This window comes from Gymnodraco acuticeps, unplaced genomic scaffold (assembly GCF_902827175.1).
Source record: "Gymnodraco acuticeps unplaced genomic scaffold, fGymAcu1.1, whole genome shotgun sequence".
NCBI lineage: Eukaryota > Metazoa > Chordata > Actinopteri > Perciformes > Bathydraconidae > Gymnodraco > Gymnodraco acuticeps.
Window position 1 is genome coordinate 8321125 of NW_022990271.1, and position 27711 is coordinate 8348835.

Sequence of the window (27711 nt, forward strand, 5' to 3'; positions counted from 1 at the left end):
ATGAATTACAGCACTGCGTGGTGGACATGCGCGGAGCTGCAGCGGATATGGCGGCTTGCATCTGATAGAAAGTGAGGAATCTCCCATCAAAATCCAAAAAGGTTGGTACGGCTGCTGTCTCATTATTACTCTGATGTGCTGCCAGTGACGGGTTTGAAGGGATAAGCGGTCATGTTAGCTGCTGTTTGTCCCTGTACTGACTCAGACAGCGTGTATACTGTTTTCTGTTCAGGCGGACAGCTCGCTGCGTTCAGGAGCTACGTTGAACTCTGCAGATTCCCCCTTTGCTTTTTGTTTACTGGATTCCTGAAGAGGTTACACTTCAACCCAAAACACGTTTACGATCTTCCAGCCTTATAATGTTCCTATCACGCTCCGTTTTGTAACGAAACGTTAGTGGTGGTTAGCCCATATATTGTATGGTTTAGCCCTGTATAATGACCACTGTACCGCCCACAAACTGGGACCATAACGCAAAAGAAAATGCGTCACATGCCTTTCTTCAAATCTAATTTCTTCTTCTGCTGATTCAGTGTTTCCCCTCCGAACCTGCATCATGCAAATGAAAAAGATGTGTGCTTTTCATCAACCACACGTTCAATCTTAAGTCACAGAGATTGGACCTAAATGTTGGTATCAGGAAAACTGTTTTTATGAAAAACATTCTGAAATGAAAGTTTTTTTTGGATATGAAACCATGTTTTAAGTTACCTCCCTGGAGGTGACGGCCTGCAGCGGGTCACACCCCTCAGTCTCCCGGCGGTAATGTGTGTAATTATTATTATATATATATATATATATATATATATATATATATATATATATATAGGCTACTAGTGGATAGCCAAACCTTTAATTGTTAAATCAAGTGATTTTTTCTTCCATAGATTGACTGCTTTTCTTTGTCTTGTGGGAATGTATTTGGGCTTTGAACTTCCAACTACTTCTACTTCCACTTCCAATTGTGGGTGATACACCAGGCCAACTTGTAAATTTCTCCGAAACCTCTCACATGTCTGAATTTGTTTTGTTTTGTTTTAAATTAAGTATCACTAGAACAAAACATCGTAAAGTTTTCAGTATAACGATTTGTGCACTTATTTTATCACATGAGAAAAACTACTGTCATAAGTCACACTGTGACAGCTCCTCATGTCAAGGAAAAGTTATGACCCCTCCTGAAACCAGATCTCAGGGTAATTTTTCAGATCTTCTCACTGTTCAGGTTAGTGAACATTACTCTTCCTAGATAAGTGGTTGCCTTAGTGCAAATGGGGGTTGTAAAATGAAGTGCTTCCTGGTCTGATGGGTGTTTTGTGTCAGACTCTCTTGAGCAAGAGAGGCAGAGCAGAGCAAATACTGAAGCAGGCTGCAGCTGAGTGAAGAGCAGAGTTGGAATCCTTTTCATGTCGCCCCGCATCCACACGTCTTAATGGCTTTTTATGGCAGCTTGGAATCTTTATGGCTCCTTCTGGCTCAATGGGATTCGCTGCAGAGACAGAAGGGTCTTCAGAGGGAGGGACAGACACAATGCATTGCAGATGCTGAGATTTTTAAACCAAGAAAAGGAGACATTCTCTGGCTTCTGGAGCAAATTTAACCTCTACATTTCTGGATTACAGTGCATCACAACATTTTTTGATGCTCTCATACTGTGGATAATTTTTTTGCTTCATTCTTGAGCTATCACCATGTACAGAATTTCCAGGGAGTGGGAGTATGTTCAGAGTTTTTGTGAACCTACATGTTTGGGCCATTTGTTCAGCATTGATCGTGTGGTAACTATTTTATTTTATTAATATTATGTAACCTGCATCAGGAGTAAAGGTTAGTCCTGAAGCAAAACTTGAAACGCAGAGACCTTTGATACATTTCAAATCGACATGAGTGAACATGTTGTTGGTAGGGTTTATGCAGTGTCATAATTATTTGTTCTGCAAAATGAATACATGTTTTTATTGGAATGTAATGCATCCTTAGAGACTGTCAAATATTATCTGTTTTGATCCAATTTGATTATGATATTATTTAGTTTTTCTGTTCCTCAAACCAACTTGTTTACCATGACCTTTATGCCTTTATTTGTCTCAAATGTGTCAAAGGTCTCATCTGTTCGTACTGCAGACAACAATATTTATTAAAAAAAAAGTTCAAGTTTCGATTTTAAACAGCTAAGTAGCTTTAGCAAATGTTACTATTGCATTAGTGGGGGAATATTTAAATATATTATACACCCATTTGGAGCTCCAGTGAATATTTAGGTATAGATTGGAAAACAACCTTGGCCTTGGCTACACAGACCGTTTTTTATATAAATGACAAAAAACCCTTACCCTGTAAAATGTTAGTGCAGGATATAAATAAACGGACCCAAATCAACCAAATAAAATAAAAATAATTAAATTAAATTAAGGGGCAAACATAAAAGACTGAAGCCTTAATTGGAAAAAAAAAACCTAAAAGTTTCCCTGAAGTTTGTGTCATGGCATAAACACTTTTCCATGTTTAGTTTTACCAGAGGTAAATCAGAAATGTATTTTAGAACATTAGGTACTTTTTCACCCAACATACACATAGGATCCGATGCAAAGTCAGTGCAAAGGGAAAGGATTGTTGCACATAAGTTTCAAATCTGTTAATGTTGATGCGGATGTGAATCAAAGATGTGTATTTACTATTGAAACAATATATCTAAACATACTGTCATCTTTTTACTTGAAATGCTGTTCTGTGTCTGTGCAGGTAGCAGCCTGTCTGACTTCAGCTCCCCTGCAGCGGCACGTTTAACTGGTCATCATGGGCCGAACACCACACAGAGGTAGGCCTTCACAGTGCTGACTGAACAAATGTACTAGACTTCAACACCAGTTTGATCATAAAACAAACACAGAAGGATCAAAAATACTCACTAACGCTTTCCAACCACATAATTCGATTTTTTGGTAGTCTTTCTTTTCTCAGAACTATTCCCATAGCAGGTTTTATGCCTTCATTCTCACAGTAATTACAGTCTGTATGTCAGCAGCTCCCACATTCTGATGAGCAGTTCAATCATCTTTTGATTTCAGATCAGAAAGAGGAGAAAGAGAGACGCAGCAGCATCACAGCAGGATCTCCCCTCGACAAATCTAATGGTTGGCAACTCTGATCTCTGGCTTCTTTCTGTTCATAGTTAATCTTTTCATTAACCCTCTAAAACTTTCAGATAATAGCTTTTGTAATCCAGCCGCTTCGGTTCCAGTACGAGCACTAACCTATGTTTATTATCTTTTATCAGTACATTTCTGGTGTGGGTAAATAAGATATTTTAATCTATATGTTAAACTCCATTTTAAGAAAGTTTCCCCAGATTTTCCCAAACATTTTCAAACAAGTTTTGTTTGAGTATTTCTCTTCAGCTTCCTGGCTGGTGCAGATTTAGCAACTAAGGTATAAACAAGTAAACATGGTTGTTTTGCTCTCTAACTGCAACTCATTACTTCCAAACTATCAGTTGAATAATGCTAAGTGTAGTTCAATATTATGTTGGATAATGCTCTGTGGCTGAAGGCCTTTACAATAAATTGAAGAAGAAAAAACACTTTCCGAAAAATTATTGATTAAGCTATTTGTTTTTTATAGCATGTCTTATGTGTCCTTAGTAATACAAACATTGGGTCAGATTTGAAGTTGATTGGTCACATTGCATGGAATCTATTGGAAAAAAAGAAACAATATATATGTTCGATTTGATAACAAACTCTATTATATTACTGTTATATTAAAATACATTATATCAGGATGCACTCTGCACCAACTCTTTTAATAATCTTATTATGTTGTTTTTCACCTAGAGCACATACATACTTATATCTTAGGTAAATGTTTAACCTTATTTTACCTGTCTATTTCTGTGTATGTGAGCAATACACAGAGCAACCCAAAAAACTCAATGACATTTTTTGTATGTCTACTCATACTTGAACAAGTAAAGCAGTTTCTGATCTTATAATAATCATCCGTTTGTTTTTGATGCTAGAATCATTCAGATGGGAAGACTATCTGAGAGAAACGTCCTCGACTGCAGCCTCACCGACTTGCTTCAAACAGGTTAGCTGCTTTTTTATTATCATTGCATTTAAAGGGTCCAATGTTATTCATACCCCTTGTTGTTTTCTTTAAATGTTTGTATCTTAAAAATGGTTGAATATAGTCTGCTATAACTCAGGAAAAGCATGCCATTTTTTGTTTTAAAATTAGGGTTGTTTGGTTATAATGTGTTGTTTGAGGTATATTCTCTATTTATCTCACTGTTAACAAAGACCAAGTGCCAAATAAAACCTAACAATTGTATACTGAGTATTTTTCCGTGCCATAGAGCTCCATTCTTTTCCAAAAAAAGATTAAAAACACATCCCCTTGTTGTAGTGAGTGATATGTTTCTTTATTACGATGAACATGAGTTTATTTTTGAATATAGTAAAATAAACTGCTGCTGGCTGAAAATAGTCCTAATCAAAGAGTTTATTTAATACTGCTACCCCACCAGCTTTTAAAGGAAAACAATTTAGTTTTATTGACACATTTTTAAAGATTTACATTTATTTTTTCCAGTAGGAAGAAATTGGCTGAGTAGGCTACATTAGACGATGAATATCGGCAGCTTTATTCTCTATTTACTGTAAATACATATGAAGTCGCAGTATGCACAATATTACAACGTAGCCTACTGTGTTTACTGTGTTTTTCAAATAAATCACAATTTATTAATTGGAGTATAATTAGATGTGTAATAAATCAAGAAATATGTGTCCTCACAAAACATGATAGTGACTGAAGGCCCTTGTGTCCCTCTGCAGTCCAGAATCCCCCCCTCTAATGACTTTAAAGCGGGAATGAAGCTTGAGGCACGGGACCCTCGCAACTCTAACTCTGTGTGCATTGCAACGGTGATGGGCATGGTGGGCACTCGCCTACGCCTGCGTCTGGATGGAAGTGACAACACCAACGACTTCTGGAGACTGGTTGATTCGTTAGACATCCAGCCAATAGGAACCTGTGAGAGGACCGGAGACATGCTGCAGCCACCGCTGGGTGAGTGTCTTTAAACATAGATACTTGAGGGTATGCAGGTGATGTCGTGATGCTTTTGGAATGACATCGTTTTTTGTTTATGTTCAAAAGGTATTGTAGCTGCCTTTACACATTGTTAACTGTTGCATGCAGAGTGTATACAATATGGACATTCTACTACAGAGAAGCATGTTGACCTGTAAACTTCAATCGCAACCGGAGGCAGAAAGACATCCAGGTGTATTTGGCATACTGCATTTGACATCAGAATCAGAGATACTTTATCCATTCCACAGCCAGGACATTTTCATTGCTACATCTTTTGTCTTGGGATATACTCAGTATGCACTTTCTTGTATACTGAGCGTTTAAACTGGGAAGTTTACCTGATAAACAGATTCACTATCCTCTCTTTTCAAATAGTCTATTGATAATACATACAAATTGGGCCAATGGCGTCACGTGACGTACCCGGAAGTTGTAATTCCACTGTTTAGCCACTGTGAAAATTGGTTAAAAGCTGGCACTATGCACAGTTAATTTTCAAAAAAAAATGTTTAACCAAAAAAAGTGATTGTCAGAAATGACATTTAACTAAAATAAACACAATGTTGCTCTATTATGACTCGCAAGCTTCACTGCTAAGAAAAAGTCCCTGATTGTCAAGTTTTCACCACAGGTACAGAAGTTAGAACGCTAATGTTATTAGCATAAGCCTATGGGATTTTACCTTGAATATATAAGCATAATGGCTAGTGGACTAACACAATACTTGTAGCTTAACAAATTATTATTTATATACGCTATTTACTCACTGTTTCGTGGTTTTAGTTATTGCATTTCCTGACAGAAGAGTATGGTTGACTTTCAGTGTGGATGCACGTTTTACAGTGAAACAGCAGCTTGATCTGCAACGTGAGGTTATGATTCCTCACCCCATCTCAGTGTTCATTGACTTTAAGTTAGTGTAAGGAAGGATCACTATTGAATCAAACTGATTTTAATTAAGGCAGACACTATTTTGTTTTTCTGCCGTTTTAGCAGTTTATCAGCCGTTTTCCATTCAGGTGGAAGGTGAGGAGAGCGTGTTATGCAGGCTATGGTGTTATGCTGCAAAAGCGCCGCAAATGACCGCGGTGAAGTTAGTTTCAGGTTGTATATCCAGACCATGGATGTATAATAAGAACTGGATACAGCGTGGGAGTCGGGTCCTCGTTCATTCCTATGAGAGTTGCTCATTGGCGTATGAAGATAAAATGGCCCTACTTTTGAGAGAGTGAAACGTCACGAAAGTATTCATATAATCATATAATCCGTTCTTATTGTGCATCCATGGGTAAAGGTAAAACTCATGTAGTACTGCACACGTCACATGAACGTGCCGGGCGGCGCGGTCCCGTGGGTTAGATCCATGGATGTAGATCCGCGTTCATAATGCCGAGGAAAATAACGTTATTAGCACATTTTACAACTTGAGGACCGAATGTTTTTAATAAGGGCTATACAAATGTTCATACTGGGTAGTTTATTTATGTTTAAAAAATATCCAACGATTTACAGACGTCACTTTCCCAATGTAAGTCAATGAGAAAAAGTCTTTCCGGGCCCAGCAACTGATACGGAAGTGTAGTACCGCCATTTGGCCACAACGAATATTTTCCTCAGAGTCCGGCGCACTTCCTGGGGGCTTGATCCGGATCCATGACGTCTTCTCTCTTAGTTTGACAGGGTTTTCAACAATGTTATCTTCCATACCTTGCTAGTCTATCGCTGAAAAGTATGCTAATAATTAAAAAAATTCAATAGCTTATTTGTCATGTGACCTAGCGACTCCACATTCATACTAGATATTAAATACACTCAGTGGTTTTTAACTAAGTAGATTTACTCAAGTACTGTAGGCTACTTAAGTAACATTTGAGGTACTTGTACATTACTCAAGTATTTAATTCTGTTTCTACTTTATTCCACTACAAATCATAGGTAAATTGTGTACTTTTACTCCACTACATTTATTGAATACCTTTAGTTACTTTGCAGATTTTGGATTAATGATGTGAAATACAATCAACACTAAAATCAGACTTTAGTGACATTGGAGTAATATTCACAAGCTACCTGCACTAAACAAAGTAATTTAAAAACTAGCTGCACCTTTACCAGCTTTGATAAACACATTAATGCATGAATAGTTATACTCAAAACATATAGTATATATTATTCTGAAAAGGGGCCAATCTGCATAATGCATACTTTTACTTTTGATACTTTAAGGATATATTGATGCCAATACCTTTCTACTTTTACTTGAGTAACATTTTGATTGCAGGACTTTTACTTGTAACAGTGTATTGCTACACTCTGGTACTTCTAAGTACAAGATCTGAGTACCTTTTCCGCCTCTTTTTGTGACTTAATATTAATATAATTGGGAATAATTACGCTGTGTTTTGCGGGAAATAATCTGGAGCTTGATATCAGCATGTTATATTATGAATATACATAAATAATACTTTGAGTAAAAGGAACATTTAAACAAAGTCATATTTTCAAAATGTGTATTTATTTATTCAAGATATTGTACAAAGTCATATTTCCTTCTTGATTCCAACTGCCAACATTCCAGTGGCGAACCGTCAGGGCCTTCAAGGTATTCAGAGAATACCCTGAAACACTCAGATAAAACAAACAAAAAATCGATTTAATTATATAAATAAAATGTAATAAAATGTAATAAAATGTATATAAAATGAATACATGAGAATCGTATCCGTGTTGTTGATCTGTAATATTACAGTGTTACGTTGATTTGTTTGTCCTTCTCGGACCATGCACTACGCATTTCAATGGTTTTGTGTTAGAAAAGAAAGCAACCAATCAGATCTTGTTCTGGGTCTCTGGGTAGAATATCCTAGAGTATCCTCTACAGAAGGTCCAGTTGTGATAGACACGGTTCGCCACTGCAACATTCTATGAACTTTCCACCTTAAATAATGTTCACTTATTTCAACACAGAAATGGCTTTGTATGATATAAGGGGTAATGATCCATTTTTAAAAGGCGAGAGAAAAAAAAAAGAAAAAAAGTTTTACCTGCCATGTTGATAGGGCGGTGGTGGTGAAGTCGATAGGGACTTGGCTTGGCAACTGGAAGGTCATCAGTTCAAGTCCCGGAAAGACCAAGTGCTACCGAGGTGTCCCTGAGCAAGGCACCGTTCCCTACACTGCTCCCCGGGCGCCGTACATAATGGCAGCACACTGCTCCTAACACTAGGATGGGTCAAATGCAGAGAAACCGTTTCGTTACATAGTACCTGTACTGTGTAATGACAATAAGTTGAATCAATATGTATATGCCCCACACAAGGCCCACATGGCCAGTTGCAGGTGCTGCTCCTTAACGGGGGAACTGAGGGTGATATTGAGCCTCTCCGGGTTTCAACAGCAGTTTTAGTGATGCATTCCTTTTTCCTGCATGTTGAGTCTCAAGGAGTTCGCTCTCCACGGGTGTGTTTTGCAAAAGGTGTGCAAATGGTCAGCAGCGCTTTATACAGAGCCACGTTCTGTTTCCATGGCATTTACGTACGGGCATGACCATTTGTTGAACACAGTATATTCTTTCTGTTTAATTAGAGGCTAGTATTATTATTATTATTCTCGTTATGTATGTGCAGCTGTTTATTTTCCTTTTTAATATAGTACAGCAGCATATATCCGTGTTTTATTTATCTCTCATTAGGATAACTTGCTCCTTTTTGTGTATTTCTGCCACTTCCCTTAATTGTGTAAGCAAGTCAAATCTAAAATAATCTCAGCATCTATGTGGTTGCTTTTTTTAAAATTCTGAATATTTAACCGTACCCAACCAGTCTCTGCAATAATACACATCTGAAGTTGAAATTTAATAGATGATGTCAATTAAATAACATTTTCTTCTATGTCATCTTCTGTGATCCTAGATATAATCAGATCTTTTAGAAATTATAATGTCTCTTCTTCCTTTACCTGATGCGTCTAAGACGATGAAAGCATGGTCATTAGAGGAATTCTTGAGCGTTATTAGTAAATGGTAGGCTAAAGTCTCAAAGTCACTAGCAAGTAGTAACTGCATGTGCTGTTGGACATGTTTTTAAATGGGTAAACGTGCCATTAGGCAAAATGATTCATACTGCCAACAACTCTGTCCAGGTTTTAATAATTTAAATAAATCAGATTTTCTGTTCAGGTTTCAGGATGAATGCTTCCTCATGGCCCATGTTCCTCCTGCGGACGCTGAGTGGAGCAGAGATGGCCCCTGCCTCTGCTTTTAAAAAGGTAAAGGCAACTGGTAGACGCTACAGAAGCCAAAAATGAATTGACACATCTGATGTCAATTTATTCTTGGTTTCATTAAAAAAGTAATACAGCATTTCATTTTGAATAGGGACTCACTTTCAAGGTGTCAGCGTTTAAATGAATGTAACATTTGACCAAAAACATACTGTACAATATTTAAATGTAACTATTTGAAGTAAAGATGTGGATTTTTTTTCTCTATAATTGGGGTTATTAATAGAAGAATACATTTTGAGTTCACATTATAAAATGTGAAGTTTCATTTTTTCTTTTTCTATTGCAGTAATGAGCACAGTTGGTGGGGCACAGCGGCATAAATTATTACAGCAAAGTGGAGAAAATTGTGATTTATTTGAATGAAACAGTTAAAATGTTGTTTCTTAATAAATAATCATGTTCAAATACTTTCAGGATAGAAACAGAGATAATCGGATTGTACAGTATTAATGTGTTTGTTTATGTGTATGTGTGTGTGTCATTAGGAACCAGCCACAGCAGTTAAAAACTACTTCCAGCCTGGCATGAAGCTGGAGGCGGTAGACAGGAAGAACCCCTACCTGATTTGTCCCGCCACAGTTGGAGAGGTCAGAGGTCTGGAGATTTTCGTCATGTTCGACGGCTGGCGAGGCGCCTTTGATTATTGGTGCCACTTTGACTCCAGAGACGTGTTCCCTGTCGGCTGGTGTGCCCTGACGAAACACAGTTTACAGCCGCCTGGAAATTTCTGTAAGTAATACTTATTGATATATACTGATATTTATTTTGTATCGATTGTCATGTAACGTGTAGAGTGTAAAAATTGTGATTTAAGGCTTTTTAATGCTATTTTCTGTGAGTAGCAATAGATGATATAGCTTGTGCTGATGCCACTGGTTTCCACTAAACAATATGTAACATTTGTATATTACCGATCATGATAATGCATACATTTTCATACAAATTATAATACAAATTATTGTTTCCAGCTATGATTCCATGATTGTTTTAAGATCTTAGTTTAGACCATTATTCATGCCAATAGTTGGATAGTTTAGTGCACAGACTTACTTGGTTGTTCTTGTTTTTAAGGGGAAAGGGGTATTTTATCTCAGATCTTCAAACTACATTATTAAATTGCCCCCACTAGAGAGCAGCAGAGCACAAACTCTGATGCCTCTGCTTCATCATTACAGGCTGAGAGCTGAGTTGGGCAAATTCTGTGACTGACAGCTCAGCCTATTTGTAGAGTTTTCTTTAAAGGGTTTTTTGTTTGGTGCTCTCTCTTCTTAATCATTCCCGATACTGGGTGTCATATTTCTCGGGCGCAGACTTGAGCCATTATAAAGACAGAGAGGCCTTGTTCAGAGCTTATTCAGTCTGTCTTGCTGTCGCTGAGACTTTACATCACAAAGTGCAAGCATTTGAGTAGATCTTTGGCAAACTGTGACCTGTTGTCGAAGAAGTACTCATTGAGCTTCATAATAATTGATGGTATATTGTCGGATTATTCATTTTGATGCAGTTGATGTTCTGCAAAACACAAGGGAGGCCTATTGTGGCAGACACAAGCAGCATGACAAGCAGGAACGATAGCTAATAATGCTATTTTTAAAAAATATATAGAAATGAAAGATATGTTGCTTATTTTCTTAATCTCATAGAAAGAAAAATGTTTTTTGGAAATATCACAGATTTAATTTGGGGTAGATGAATTGCTTAGTACTTATTCAAGGTAATTATGTGGTATCATGAACTAATGGCTTAATGGGCAGTATAATTACCTTGCTAAATGTTGGTTCCTTTATTCTTGTAATGAGAAACTCTTTTAGTGACATCCTATAGATAATTATGTGAGTGTGTATGAAGGCGTAATTTAGAAGGTTAACAATTAACTGAAGTCTTCAATTGCTAGACCCTTGAGTGTGTGTTATTGTTCAGAAAGGCACACATGTTCACCCTATCAAGTTAATTTAAAATGTAGAACAACTTATAAATAACAACATCTGTTCTAATTGTTGAAGTTGGATTTTTATTTGTGAATCTCCTCTGTGTTTTTTCCTTCTGCTCTGTGTTGAGCTGGTTGTTTTTGTTGTAGAGGTTGTGACCCGCAGCTCTGACCTCCACATTTAGTCTGCCAAGTTCCCTAAAGATTCAGCGGGTTTGCCTGAAAAGATCCCACTCATATATTAATCCAGTGCTTTACATAACCAGAGGCTGTTTTTTTTAAATGTGTGATTTATTGGTCTGCTTTTGGCTCCATTTTACACATTGAAAGATGTGGCAAAAAAGCTTGGCAGTCAGAGCAAAATAACAAACACTGACTTACTCTGAGAGACACAGACTTTGTCATGTATGCCCAGAAATGTTTGTTCATAATCCTCTGAATAGTGTTCCATTGTTTGCACTTGTCATCTAATTTGACTGAGAACTGCCTCGTATTATATCTACTGTTTTGTTTCTGAGAAATGTAAAATGGCAGATTCTTCTGAGGCCCCTTCAGATAAGAAGAACATTAAACCACATTCTTCTGTGTGTTTTTATATACTCCTAATTTTCCTATGGACCCCATGTGGACTCCTGAATGTCACTTAGAAAAAACAATCCCTGTATGTTCTGCACAAATTAGAGCTTCAATTGATATTATTAAAGAGTGAACGCAGCACTGAACTACAATTATTAATCAGGATGTAATTATATGTTAATTAGACACAGCAGTTACAGGAGCATGTCACATATGATGTGCGCTAATGCTGAAGCTTAATGTTGAAGGTTTATCCGTTTAATTTCTTTGGCTGATATTTAGACATTTCTCATCCATCAAAATGACTTTGACCAATGACTCTGGAGTGGATATGTTGCAGATGCTGCAAATATCAATCATCCTCATGCTTGCTGTTAGATACATTAGCTCCCATCCAGCAATTTCCTCCATTGACCCTGTTGTTGGTGCCCGCTGGACAGGAAACAGGTGGCTTTGAATACCTCGGACCAACAACCTTCATTTTGTTGATGGATGGCAGCAGTTACATTTCTCAGTCCTCAGTAGGGCGTTGAGGCAGTCGAGTTTTCAGCCTCCAGTGTTTGTATAGTGTTACACCAGTGAGACGTTAATGTCTGCTTTATATGAGACTGCCTGGTCTATAAAATACTAATCATCGTGTGTTTAGAGAGCTGTCATGATGCAACATCCCTATACCTGCCTCTAGAGCTCACCAGGGGCCATTTTCTGTTTTGGAGTGGTCTGTATTGGCAAGACTCAAATGTGCCTTCAGATAAATCTAATGACTGGATTCATAAAAATAAACACAGACTTATTTTAAACCTATAATGTGAGCTGCCCTATCCCTAGTGAGAACTTTGTCAACAAGAAAACAATCGATGACTCATGCTTACCAGTGGCACCCATGACAAGAAAAGAGGAGAACGGGGATCATCATTTGTGGTTTTCTAACAAGTTGTGCTAGAGCAATAAGTAAGGAAAAGGTTGTTTTTAGAAACTATCCTCATTCTGCTTGTGAGATGAGGAAGCCATGGCAGCTCAGCTCTTCTACAGGTCTGCACTGCACTGAGATTTACACTACCACATACATACATATAAAGTGAAATGTCATTTGTGTCTGTGGAATTCTTCCAGAACACACAATGATTTTGTTGGAGATAATGTAGCTTGAGCTTGAGCCAGGTTAGTTGGTTTGACTAAAAAAATATGTTATCTACTCACAATTCTTAGAAAACATAGTGCACCTTTGCAAGGCAAGCCCTGGGTGGAGATCCTCGGACACTCAGATGGGGGATTGTATGACCTAATGAACCAATATAGGAAGGGGGAGACAAATCTGTCTTGTTAAATCCCAGATTTTCTGACCAGTCAGCCAACACAACTGACAGGGTTGTCATATTTCACAGTTTGTGGGTTGGTTAGCACTCCAGATTCCCAAATATGTGTGCACCAGCACGAGTTTGTCCCCAAAGAAGTAAACAGATTTGTCCAGCAGATTAATTTATACATCTGTCTGATTATGGATTAGATAATGGTCAAGCAAAGTTGTTGTGACCCAGGTCTGTGTTTGCAGAGAGCATGACACAGATGTACTCTTTGTGCGTTAGTCCATTTTGAAGAAATAAATAGTGATGATAATAGCAATAGCAGACAGCTATGTTTGTATGGGAGTACTGTAAGTGAATAAGTAGGGCTTGGTTGAGGTGTTAATGAGCTGATATAGCTGTACATGTGAGAAAGGGAGTGAGAGACAGTAATTACTACTCTATTTAAAATGTCTAATTAACTTTCATCAAAATGTCCATGTTGTGACCCTGCTATTCTTTTTTGTAAGAAGTTACAGCAGATGCCAAAATTGATTTTCTTATAATTGTTTCTCTTTTCTGGACGGTAAATCATCATGCAAAACTGATTTTTTTCTTTCATGTTTTGTGTGATACGTCTTTGTCTTGGCTTGTTGGTGAACTGAACTGGGTCAGAATGCAAAATAGCCCGAATAATGCATAGAATAATAGAGCATGCCTCTATTTTAGCAGATACAGACACTTGGTACTAGCTTGGGTCTATTTATGGTAAAATTATTTATTTTTTTGTCACCTTTTATATTCTATAGTTAGGCTAAGACATGCATTTTATTTTTGAATACTTAACTAAAGTATAAACTAGGAAAAACAAGTTGTTTATTAGCAGTGTTGTGCTAGTTACTGAAAACCAGTAACTAGTTACCATTACTAGTTACTTCATGTCAAAAGTAACTCAGTTACTTTACTAGTTACTTACACCCAAAAGTAATGCGTTACTGTGAAAAGTAACGTTTTTGTTACTTGAAAAAAGGGCTCCCATTAATGCCCTTATAGCCAGTGGTGTAGTGGGTGTTGGACGCGGGGGTACTCCGTACCCCCACTTATTTTGAGCATGATCTTTTTTTTTAAGTCTAATACATATAAAATCATTGCCAGTGTTATCAGTTGCAAGTGTGTATTTGTTGTAATAATGACGAAAACATAATACATTTCACAGTAATTATAATAAAAAATAAAAACGATTTCCTTAAAAAAGTATGATTCATCATCACGCTCGTGACCCCGCGGTCACTGACACACCCACGGCGAGCCAGCTCGCCGCGCCCGCCGATTTTGCGGCAGCTCTTTCCCTCAAGAACACTAACGAAAAAGCTCTATAATGGCAGGCTAACATGTTTTACTTGACTTATTTTCTAAAAAGAATATAATTCACAAGAAGAAAGAGGCTAGCAGCACCGAATCTACAAGTGGAGCTGCTATAGTAATACATCATCAGAAGAGCCGCCTCAAGACGTGGATAATGCTAGCAACGGCACGTTAGCTGCGCTAGCAACGTTCCCCTAGCTAGCTCAAGCTCACCTTTCCCAGAGGTATGGACGGAGGCGATGTGGCGGGAGGAAACAAGAGGCATACCCGTGGATAGACTGCAAAGCTGGGAAACTGGGCTGCAAAGTTGTTCATCCATTTTCGGATTATCAGTCTTCAAAACCAAAGGGGTGTGTGTGTGGTGTGTGTTGTGTGTGGGTGTGTTTGTGTGTGTGTGTGTGTGTGTGTTGTGTGTGTGTGTGTGTGTGTGTGTGTGTGTGTGTGTGTGTGTGTGTTGTGTGTGTGTTGGTGTGTGTGTGTGTGTGTGTGTGTGTGTGTGGTGTGTGTGTGTGTGTGTGTGTGTGGGTGTGTGCTGTGTGGTGTGTTTGTTTGTGGTTGTGGTGTGTGTGGTGTGTGTTGTGTGTGTGTGGTGTTGTGTGTGTGTGTGTGTGTGTGTGTGTGTGTGATGTGTGTGTGGTGTGTTTGTGTGTAGTGGTGTGTGTGTGGTGGTGTGTTGTGTGGGTGTGGTGTGTGTGTCGTGTGTGTGTGTGTGTGTGTGTGTGTGTGGTGTGTGAAGCAGCGCTGTCTGCTTATTTGCAATGTAGGCTAGGCCTAATCAGAATAATGTCTCAAGTCCAGATTCAATGTTTGTTTGCATAAGTATGGCTATATTTTTCGTTTTGTTTATTTAATAAGTAATTTCAGGACAAACTTTGGACATTTTGTTTGTTGGTTATGAGTTTGAAATAGATTTTTAAAAGTGGAGATAGAGAGAGAAGCAGCACTGTCTGCTTAGTTGCAATACTGTAGCTTATGCAATTTAGGCCTATAAATTGTTTATGTAACTTATGTGCCAGTGTGTCCATGGTTTTGAGTCTGTGTGTGTGTTAATAATAAATAATAATAGCTTCGATTTCTATAGCCGCCTTTCAGGGGACCCAAGGTCGCTTCACAAGTAATAGTGCAAAGACAAACATAACAAAACAAAAGACAGACAAACAGAACAACAGATCGATTTAGGGGCCGAAAGCCTTGGCAAACAGATGGACTTGAGGGCCCTTTTGAAGGCTTCAAGTGTGGGGATGTTGCGTATCTCCACAGGGAGAGCGTTCCAGAGGGTGGGGGCTGCCACACTGAAGGCTCTGTCCCCGTAGGTTCGCAGTTTGGTGCGGGGGGTGGTAAGCAGGCCAGAGTCTGAGGACCGCAGGTTCCGGGTGTTGAGCGCAGCGCCGTCTGCTTTTTGCAGTACAGTAACCAAAGTAGGACTAAGCATACCGGTAGTTTCTGTGGACCTGTCTGCCCGTTTTGTGAGTGCACTGCGCGCATGCGCACTTGTGTGGCATTGTTTGGGATGACCTAATTAAAATAGCGTCCCCCCCCAGTACAAAAAATCCCCACTACACCACTGCTTATAGCCTTCATTTCAGTACTGTTATTGCATTGGAGAATAATACAATCTGTTGATCAACTTGACATGCATTATATGCAATCTGGATTGCATCGATATTAGCTGGCTTTCCATTTTTTGTATATTCTTTCTCCAGGTAGTTGGAAAAAGTTTTCCGTCCCATATGCCGTGTGCCGCCCGGACATGCTATCATGCTAACTAGCTCCCTGAAAGCGGATGACTCCACTGTAGCAATAGCCTGCATGTGTTCTACAACATACCGTGCAATGGCTTTATCGACTTTTCCCTGGATAACAGTCCTTTGGTTAAAATCCAGCCGCTGTTGCTTAGGTGGAGGTGGAGTGGCGTCGGCTGAGTCTCTGTGGTCTTAGCTACTAGCTTCGTCCCAGCATGTTGTTTTTGCAGATGTTTTAAGATATTTGAATTACTGGTTTGGGCAGTAGATAGGATCTTTGACCCGCCAAGACACAACTTACATTTAACTAAACGTTCTTTTTCTTTGTGCTCGACAAAAGTGAAATAGTGAGAATATCTCCAGGTAGAGAAAACTAGACTTGAGCTCCGCCGCCGCATGATAGTCTTGTTATGGCGCGTTTCCACTGCAGCGGGGTAGCCCGTTTTAAGCGTCCTTAACCGGCCTCAAAGCGGCCAGGCCGGGTTTTTGGTTGGCGTTTTCCATATATGCCTAAGTTAGGTACCGGCCCAGCGGGGTACTTTTTCCCTTCTTTTCCGGCCCTCATAAAATCGTGGTTCCCCTCAGGACCAGGCCATGGGACGATACTAGTGACGTCAACCACTCCCTACCGGACTGCTGATTGAGTCAGAGAGAATTCGCTTCCACAAAGATTTGCGCGCGGGAGTTCCATCCCTAGCGTCGCACATATATTATCTAGAAGCAAGCTTTGCAGCAGCATTTTTTATAAACATCATTTTGTAAACGGATGAGCCTTACAAAAAATAGCTACTTCCTAGAAAAGCACACCGTCGGGTCGACCGGATGAGGTTGAACGAACGTTTCCTTCATCTCATTGGGGATTGATAAATCCAGCGGGGGGAGCTCGAACGGAACCACTCGAAATGTGAAGCCGATCGCCCCGCCTACACTGCGTTGCTAGCCCAGGTCCTAAACTGTAATGGGAATGCGCCACGGCCTGGGCCGGCCAGCGAGGCAGCCCACGGGCCAGAGCGAGGACGCTTATTAGGGACGCTTAAACGGGGCTACCCCGCTGCAGTGGAAACGCGCCATTAGTAAACAACACAAACACGCCCACAGCCCGTCTCCGCATGTGACACAGGAAGTATCAAAGTACATTTACTCAAGTACTGTACTTAAGTACAGTTCTCATCTCTGTTCGCCTGGCTGTTGACTATATAAAAAAACTAACGGAGTAACGCACCATGTAGTAACGGTAACTGAGTTACTGAATTTAAAAAGTAATGCGTTAGAGTACTAGTTACTGCCAAAAATAACGGCGTTACAGTAACGCATTACTTGTAACGCGTTAGTCCCAACACTGTTTATTAGGGCATTTTGCCACAATTTACCAAGGTATTATTTATTAAAAAGATGACATCAGTGCCTTAAAGTCAAAGCTGTTGTTTCCTTTATGTGAACCTTACAACCTCTTCTTTCATTTAAAATCATAAGCAGTGCAAGAATGATGTCAAATATGTAAGCTCGTTGATACACCACTGCTTCACATACTTGTATCAAATAGTTTGTTCCTTGAATCTGCAACATCAGCCCTATCAGAAGACTGAAGGGACTTCCCATGCAGGCTTCCTCTAAATGCTCTGCTCCACATTGTTCCAGAGCCAGGGTGATATCCGACTGCACCACTGTTTCCTGACACTGGACCTGGCCATCTTTCACCAGGGAATGTCTGAATAGGCTAGGGTCACAGCGAGGGGGCACCTCTTTCTGGGCTGTGCTTACGTTCGTTCGTTCGTTCGTTCGTGTGTTGAGTGAAAGCTTGCGTACGTGTTCACCAACTCCAGGAGTTTTGCCCAGTTTTCATTTGGGACTCTTCTGATCCAGTTTAACCCTTTTACCTCCCCCCCATCCCCCATCCGATCCGAGAGCCCCACAGTTAACCCCTCTCCCCCGTCTTCTCCCCCTCCCCCAGGGGCTCACTGAGAAGCAGGTGACTGATGTAGACTGTCGATATGGCCTACAGATAACATGAATAAAGGACTCAACTCCCCCCTATTCCCTCCTCACTATCCAAATACCCACCCCTTCCCTCCCTCACTCAGTCTACCCCTCCCTAGCCCGTATGCAAATATAAACACCACTCCCCCCCCCCCCCACCCCCCCCCCCCCCTCATGCTCATTCATTGGAAGGGAAGCTTTGCAGCAGCTTGAACAAGCAGCAGCAGAAGCAGCAGCAGCGTGGGCTTTGTTGTGGACTACTGCCGGGAGAAACAAGAGGGAGACACACATAGAGAGAGCAGCTGATAGAAAGACAGAAAACAGCCATGGAGTGCAGATGAGGAGAATATAGAGTAAGTTAGGAAGAGGAAAAACAGTCAGAAAGAAGAAACACATCAACACAAGAGAAAGAGTTGCTATAAGAGAACCAGGAAGCAACCAGACTGAGTGACTACTAGTATTGTTACGGACATTACTACAACTATCATTACCACTGCCTCGACTACTACTACTACTACTGCGAGAGCCACAACTAAAGCTGGGAAACTCCTGGTGAGTTTTTGTTGTTTTCTTCAAGTTAAACTTCACACTTTTTATTTCCAGTATTTTGCCTCCATTGTGTTTTAAAGGTTGTTTTAGTTATACAATGCAGTTCATTGAAGTCAAGTGGAGTTATATTTCTGTAGCAATGACATGTTTCATTAGACTTATGGGGATTCTTCTTCCCTAAAATGTTACAAATCAACATGTGTAAAAACTGCACTAATTCAGTCAATGATTTGTTCGGTTCAGGAAGTAGTAGTGGTGGTCTTAGAAATGATTGTGTTTAGATTTGATAATTCTCTCCCCAAATGCCTTTAAGGATTATTAACTAAAAAAACTGCGTTCACATTTTAACTCATTGGGCTGGCAAAACATACAAAGGGAAGTGAAAGGTAAATCTGCTGTTCACATGAAAGTTGCATGTCTTCTCACATGTGTAGCAGCCGCCTACTCGGGTGTTAATGATTAAAACTGCAGCTTGACACTGTTTTCTTTGTTCAACGTTCAAGACTTTTTGAATGAATTGCATTCAGTCAAATTCATTTCGAGAGCCTAGTGGCTATTGCTTGTCAGAGAGAATCAAACTTTGTAGATTTAACAGTTTTTTGTCAGTAATTATTTTTGGTGCTCCATCCATGTGTTTTTAATCTGTGTGTGTGTGTGTGAGAAACATCAGGAATTAGTTTGCCAAATAATGAGGGAAGGATTAGTGGTCTTCAGATATTTTCATTGCTGTTTTTATTCCCTTGTTTTGATCATTATATGAACTTATTTGACTATTCAACGGTGAACATCCACTTAAGTTGCATTCAAAACACTGGTGGTTCATATAGAATTTGTGTTGTGTTTACACATTGTGCCTGAAGCTATTTAAGTAACTTCCTCCTCTCTTCAGTCTGCACAGTCACACACACACACACACACACACACACACACACACACACACACACACACACACACACACACACACACCTGATTCGCAGTTCACGAGTTTTATACTGCTTCAGATTTACTCAACAGCATGTGTGTATGTGTTTGGGTGCTCAGCATTTGAGGGTAGAGGGTGTGTGGTTGTAATTAGATGAGGCTCTGTGTGGAGCCCCTCCCCCCACCCCCTAGACAGCAGACACACTTCCCAGCGACCCTGTTCTCATGCGTGCGTGTGCACTCACACACTGTCACATACACACATTTCCTCAGGCTGTAGCTCAGACGGGTCGACGGGTCAGTTGGAATTATATAGTCATGATCAGAACCACATGCTAGGGATGCCGTGGTAAACATTTTGAAGCTTTTTGGATGGTCCAATCAATTCACTTTTTTGGAGTTTATCTAAATGGGGCATATTTTAAGTGTTTTCCTAGATGATTGTTAGGTTTTTTAACCAGTATACAACAATTCACATTTTACTCACATCATTTTACAACACAGCTGTTGAGTTTTAGAAATGTATGCATCTTTACTACCACACCAGGCAGACATTGTTTACTATTACATTCTAAAACAGTACAGAAATGATAATTTAATGCTAATGCAGTGTTTACAAAAAAATACATATCTATTTAAATCTATAACTGTTAAGCATGTAGTGCTGATCCCATGTATTGCCTTTCTGATGAGTAAAATGAATTGTGTTCATGTATTTTGTGGAGACATTTTATAGAATGCTGCATGTATGAAGACATTTATAATATTTCTAATTTCTAAACATTTATAATATAATATTTCATCAAATAGTGCAGCCATAAAGCACACACAGTCCTAAGTTTGAGTATTACTCTTAGTATACATTTGATATGTTTTTACATCATGTATGAGAGTTTTTCAGCTACAAGTATGGTTTTATTGTCTCGTGCTTTTACATTTGTAAGTCTAAATGTATTTATGCTGCTTTTTATATATTTATTGATGCACAGCACCTTGGTCAACTCTGTTGTTTATAATGTGCTATATAAATAAAGTTGGATTGGATATTGCTTTGATGAAGAGCTTGAACAAGTGGATACAGAATATTCATGATGCTGTCAGACGGACGTAAAACATTTGAAAGTTGTAGTAAAAAATGCAAAGATGATTAGTTTGTTTTACTTTTTATAAAATGTTAAGCTCAAAACCATCATAATGTGACATTAATCACCAGTGTGGAAGTTGAACATGTTGCTTCAGTGGCTGTCACATTACGTGAATGGATTAGACTTTCTTTTTTTCAACAAGGAAAGATCAGAGTGGGCCCCCAACTCAGATTTCCCTTGGAGAATTAAAACCCGCTGATACTGATTGGTACCCTGCAAATCATTTTTGATCTGCCTTTGTAGGGCTTAATCCTGCTAGCTCGGTGAATACGCGTGCCACTGTGCGTGCAGGTTGGTATTTCTGTTCCTTTGCTCTCTGAGCACGCTTTGTGTGACCGCTCCTGGTGAGCGAGTGAGACCTCACCCTCTGAAACAAAACACTGCTCTATAGACGGCCACTTTCACTCATTTCCCAATCAAGCAGCTTTCAGGGTGCCCCGGCTGGCCCCTTAGAGAATACTGTAAACCTTCCATAGTGTCTCCATATTGCCTCAGTCAAGAAGCTCTAATGAAAGCCCGGGCCCCATGAGAGCCTCCACATGCACTCTCAGGACGCTGCTCTCACCAAACAGTTCACTTGTATTGAAAGAGGAGAGGCTTATCTTTCTCTTTTCCTCAATTTCCTTCTTTCACACAACCTCTTTGATAATGATGTGATCATATCACAGAGTCATGCAGGGCTAATGAGGACAGACGTGGGTGGTGTAGCCACTGCTTTTTTTTCCTTTCTCACAATACCTATTTCCTTTTTTCTCACTTTATTGCCACTGTCCTTCTATTTTAACACCTACGCTGATGGAGATTTTGCAATTATATTATTTTTTTGTGGAGAGACTTTTAAGCCTCCAAAAAGAGAGGTTGCTAGGTTGTTTTCTGAGGTATTCTTCATATATTTTTATTGTATAATGTGCCATTGTCGGACAAGGGATGGCACACGCCATAGCTACATTTGAACCTCGTCCTAGAATGCTGGATTTTAAAACCAATGTCTTGCTGATATACCTGCTAGGCTGATATTGTCAGCCAATTGTAGCTTTTCACAGATACAGCGACTAAAGTACTCATCCACCTTTGGAAGTTCTCAAAATGTGACAACCTACATGCAGAAAATGGTTGCCTGTCTATGCAAGTGAGCAAACGAGTATAACAAAGTGGCATTACAGTCCAAAAGGCAGGTTTTGAAATGGCGTTTCCAAAGGATTCTTATCTGATGCACATAATGGTTTGATCAGATTTTAAACTCCCAATTGACCAGCCCCAAGAATCCAATATCTTCTGCTGTATGTGGGAAAAGGGTTAACATCTTATCACCATAATAACTATTTGTGTTGTGTTGCTGGAAGCAGAAGTTTTGCAGAAGTTTTAAGGAAAAGTCTAGCAGGCAGATCTCTGGGGGTTTGTGACTTTTGACTCTGATTTCAGCGTAAGGAGGAGCCAAATACAAAGGACCTGCCAATCTCAGAGGACTCAGGAAAATCAAAACAAATCTCCTCTGCAGAACCACACAGTTCCCCCTTTGTCTTTCTTCAGACATTTCTTTTTCCTTTTTTAAAAATCTGTCTTAACACTGAACACAGTCTTAAGGGTGTAAATGTGACATTGCTAATAATTTAGCAAAGATTATTCTCAACACATGCCTTTGTTTGAAGCCCATATTATTGTTTTTGAGCTGCAGATTTAAAATGTATTCAATTAGCAAAAGTCCAAATGAACCTGTATTAATCTTTTATGATGATCTTTAGCATCTTTCATGCATATTACAAAAATAATAACAAATATTTTCTCTCTCTCTATCTCCATAATCCCATGTTTTACAGTTACGCTCCCTGGGGCACTGCTTGCTCCGGTTTCTTCCACATCATCCTCCCTCACTACACGTCGCTCCTCTTCCAACTGTTCCTCTTCCTACATGCAGACCTCATACCGACTTCCAAACCCCTTGCCCCCCCTCCCTGTGCGCAAGGGGGTCCGTGGTCGTCGTCCCAAATCCCTGACCATTGCTTTGTTGAAGGCAGCGGCTGAGGCTGCAGCGGCAGCAGCAGTAAATGGAGCATCAGCGAGTCCTGTCAGGACGAGCTCTGAGGCTCCTCTGGCCCCCAGACCACACAAAAAGCGAGGGCCCAAGCCTCGGAACAAGGTGAGATGTCACCGCGCTGTAATCTGTTATGCTGCGGTCCAGTGACCCTGTCATCTTATGTTTAAGTATTATGGCAGATTTGATGTAGAGGAAAAAGGGTCAGAGGTGCATTGTTTAACATTTTATTCATGATAAATGAGGAGATTTGCGCTAGAAGCTGAAAAATGTGCTGCAGTGCAGTTTGTGTGTACTAGTCAAAGTTTTAAATACACCTTTAATAAATCATTACTAAACTTTGTGGGTTACAGAAAGTTAATGAAAAATAGTTTGTTTGTGTTTTGGTTCAGAGGAAGCCAGGGGTGTTGAAATCTCTGGGGACACCGGCAGTTACAGCCCCCCCTCCAGAGACCAGACTAACCCCCGGACACGCCTCAGCAGACAACAACCATAGCAACAGCTCAAATGTAGTTTGCACAGGTAAGATAACAGACTGAGCCTCATGTATGTTCACTATCAACCACTCTTTCTAGCTGGATTTAAAAGTCAACAGTCAGAATTCAACAATGTTTGGATTGGTACAATTTTCCCTCTCTTTGTTTATTCCAGTGTGTGTCTATGTGAACAAGCACGGGAACTACGGCCCGCATCTTGACAGAAAGCTAGTGCAGCAGCTGCCCGACCACTTTGGGCCGGCTCCAGTCAACGCAGTGCTGCAGCAGGCTGTTCAGGCCTGTGTGGACTGCACGTACCAGCCCTCTGTGATGCTGTCCTTCCTGCAGAGCCAGTCCCACACAGGAGGAGAGGTCATCAGAGGTAAATACAGTAAACACCACAGGATTACCCCTCTGAGAGAAGTTGTAGGTTAACAATGTGACACAGATATATTCTGTCCGACTGAAAGTGTAAAACTCTTATGTGGTCAATGTGAAATTAGATGAAAATATCAAATCTCATGTTTGAGAAGCAAATTATCAATTGTTGGGCTTTTTGCTTAAACAAAATATGATTTCCACTTTTAGCAACTTATTTGTAATGTTTTAGTAATTCACTATTTCAACATGTTTCCGTTGAAAGTAAGAGCACATACATGCACACTGTTAAAATCATATTTGGGACATTTGACTGAGCTTTAACTTAGCATTAACATGTGGGAAACATGCTTGAGCCTGGCTCTCTGCAAAGGTAATCAAATCTGCCTAGCAGCACCTCTAAAGATCATAAATTCCACATGTTGTCTATTTAATTTATACAAAGTGTAGAAGTGATTGTTTCACCTACAGTAACACAGCAGGCTATTTGTTGGACTATTTCTTAGTTGTAAGCAGTAACTTCCTGTACTCTCTATTGGTTGAACGCCAACTGGTCCCGGCCAAGAAAAATTCCAAATAGTACACACACTTCAGTTTTTGTACAAATTAAACAAATCAATAATACCTAAAATAACCTGCCAGATTTGGAGGTGCTGGTAGACAGATTTTGTTATCTTGCAAAGAAGGAAGTGTTGAAATATTCCTTGGAAAAAATCACTTCTTGAAAATCAGTGCTGGAAACATTATAATATATTCCTAACACCTAATGCCATAAAGCATGGATTTGCAATCAGACAGGTGCAATTGGTTTAAGCACTCACACATGGGTCATGCATGTTGCATGTGTGTGTCAGTTTGTATGTGTGCGGGGAAAGAGTGGCAGAATAAAAGACAGGGCCTGTGGCAGCAGCTGATGTGAGCCCTGTGTCTGTAATCAGAAATGACATGTGCGGCTAACCTGGTTTTGGATGCTGGGATTGGGTCTCCCTTGGGGGGCTGGATTCGGAGAGGTAGGGTGAAGAGGAGGCGGGGCAGGGGGATTAATTTGTGGAAGCTTGGCTTGGGTGGGTGTTGGTGGAAGGAGGGGTGTTTGGTGCAGTGTTGGATGGGCTAAAAAAGGTGGGTTTTTGCTTCTAAAGGGAGGGTGGTTACCCTAAACCATCTGCTGTTTTTCTTAAGATGTGAATGCATACAGTGTGTATGTGCGTGTGTGTGTCTTTGTGTGATGCTAACAGCTCTTTGTGTTGTACCCCTCAGTGCGGTCAGAGCATGGTATCCGCTATGTGAAGCTGCCCTCGGCCTCCAGTACGTCGTCTGTGCTGCGGTTCTTGGAGAACATGTGCCAACATCTGGAGAGTGACAGTTTGTTCAGCTCCCAGCCGTTCAGCTCCTTCGGCAACAACACACGCTTTTACAACAGGACCAAGTCAGGTGGGCAGAAGTGTGGACGGAGTAACTGTAAACAGGGGCTTGTGCAGTAACAGGGTGAACGTTTGAGTCAGCTGTAGGCTCACTTACTTACTGTGAGCCATAATATCTTGAAACAAATGATATATATATATGATATTTTCTAGAACAAAATAATTTTTTGTTACTGATTATACGATTATGATTTATTTTCAACCTTTGCATTTTTACGGCAGAACTGGTCCCACCTAATTTACACTAGTTGTTTTTATAATGTACATTGCAAAGTGATGTTCTTTCAACAGTCCATCTGAAAAGTGGAAAGGTTAAACATCATTTGTATAATCACTAAATAAAGCTAAAGTTAATTGTCTTTTGTCAATGACAGAATTTGGTAGATAATAAGACCATGTTCCCAGGGGGTGAATGGTTGATTTCTGTTAAGATCTAGATCCATTTTGAAATTATATATTTTGTAGCAATTCCCTTTGTTTTAAGGGAGGATTTTTCAATATGAAAAATGAATGAACTGGTGTGTTTTGATCTTAAGGTTTAGAGCACTGTGAGATCTTATCAGAGGCATGTTCTCTAAGCTCTTTCTCCATAAGTTAGTCACTTTATGGCTGCGTTGTTCATGGTACAGTTCTTTGCAGCATCTTTTTGTTTGTACACAACATTAACAGTTTCTCTCTTTCCTTTGCTTGCACCAGAACCACTATCCCACCCTGAAAATGGCCTGTCTAAAGAAGACTCAACAAAGGATGCTGCTCCCAGCACCCACCCCTCTCACACAACCTCGGACTACAGAGTAACAAAGAAGGAGCGGCCATATTACCCCGGACACTCGCACACGCCGCCACCCCTCAGACGCGTCAGTTCAAACCCCACTGAGCTTGGCCAGATGTGTCCACCCAGACGAGTTGAGGGTAGGGTTACTAAATGTAATAATGACATTTAAATACAATTATTTATTTATATTATGATCACATTTCTTTAAATGATGCCCTTAAAAATTATTTACATTCAAGAAGAGGACGGTAGTTGCTCGGTTGTTGAGGTTTAGGCACAAACATAATTTCCTATAAACCTTTTTAATTGAACCCATTTCAATTACAATCATAAGGAGAAGGTATAATTGATTTGTTTTTTTTGCCAGCCGCTAGCTCGACGACAGGCCCAGACCACGTGAAGCAGGACAAGGAGGGTTCAGGGAGCGACACCTCTTCCTGGTCAGTTGACGATGTCATGCGGTTTGTCCAAGAGGCTGACCCCCAAACTCTCGGCCCGCATGTCGAACTGTTCAGAAAACATGTGAGTATGTCATGTATATGAGCAGTCTTCTTTGTCAAATTGGTGTTTCACCATTTAACTTAAAGGTCACCTATTTATACTTTTTCATGTGTCTCCTATGTGTAAAGACATTTGGAAAGTTTCAAGAAAAAATAGATTCTCTCTCTTTTTGTCCTGATCCATCTTTATAAAAACCGGTCTGAAAATCAACTGATCAGATGTTGGCCACATTGTGATGTCACTATGTTTTTTTGGGTATTGCAACCATGAGCCAATAACCAACCAAGGTAACACCCGCCCATTTTATCAGCTGAATCTCGTCCTAGAGCACCATTGTTTTGTTTTAAACCAAACCAAGCTGCCAGCAGCAGCTCATTTACATTTCAAGCTACAGACACAAAATCAGCACTTTTGAAACATGGCTGAAACAGAGGGGTTTATGGGATGCTACAATGCACAATCTGTTTGGTATTTCAAGCCAAACACTTCAGAGACATGTTTTGTTTATATTTGAGACCTATAATATACTGTTGAAAAAGAGTATAATAGGGGACCTTTAAAATTATTCTGAAAGTATGTGTTGGTAACGTGTCCCCCTGAATGATCCCCTCTCTGCAGGAGATCGACGGCAGAGCTCTGATGCTGCTGCGCAGTGATGTCATTATGAAGTACATGGGACTGAAGCTGGGCCCGGCGCTCAAACTCTGTCATCACATTGAGAAGCTGAAACAGAGCAAACAATAGAGGATGAAGGAAAGCTTTTTACCTACTGGCAACCAAACCCACACAAAACACTTATTGCTCTACACAGGGATGTCGTGTAAACCCGCCTGACCCAGGGTCGTAGCTACCATTGAGGACACTGTGGTAAAGTCCACTGTTTTTTTTTCTGTATTTGGAGAATGAAGGAAGTTTGAAAATACAAACTTACAAAATGATGGCCATTTATTGAACTGATTTGATAATTTTTTCACTTTTACAAAATGTGACTACTTTTGGCCAAATACTTCCGTAATCTTAAAGGTCCCATGTCATGCTTTTCCGGTTATTATCCGTCCCCTTGTGTGTTATGAAGGTTTTTATGCATGTAAACGGTCTGCAGAGTCAAACACCCTCAAAGTACACCCTGTAGCGAGTAAAACTCTAACACAGAAAATACCTCCCCAAATCGCCTCGTTGGAGATTTCTCATTTTCCAATGTTTTCTTCCTGGGTATCATGACGTAGGGATACCCAGTAGCTACGCCCAGAGCTATGGCCG

At 40.0% G+C, this 27711-nt stretch overlaps 1 protein-coding gene across 5 annotated transcripts; it reads left to right on the forward strand.

The window, feature by feature from the left end:
- On the forward strand, window positions 1-27711 carry scml2 (Scm polycomb group protein like 2). 5 transcript variants are annotated; one of them, XM_034221296.1, is made up of 14 exons: window positions 1-101; window positions 2743-2818; window positions 3069-3134; window positions 4019-4089; window positions 4839-5073; window positions 9277-9365; window positions 9869-10112; window positions 22686-23005; window positions 23272-23422; window positions 23552-23758; window positions 25012-25185; window positions 25872-26102; window positions 26318-26472; window positions 27070-27711. In XM_034221296.1, the coding sequence occupies exons 2-14, from the start codon at window positions 2797-2799 to the stop codon at window positions 27193-27195; spliced, it is 2091 nt and encodes a 696-aa protein (XP_034077187.1). In that variant the 5' UTR covers window positions 1-101; window positions 2743-2796; the 3' UTR covers window positions 27196-27711. The 5 variants fall into 5 exon arrangements, with proteins under 5 accessions (XP_034077187.1, XP_034077186.1, XP_034077189.1 ...); XM_034221295.1 differs by lacking the exon at window positions 1-101 and adding an exon at window positions 1482-1778; XM_034221298.1 differs by lacking the exon at window positions 1-101 and adding an exon at window positions 1482-1778 and having other exon boundaries at window positions 23293-23422; window positions 27070-27710.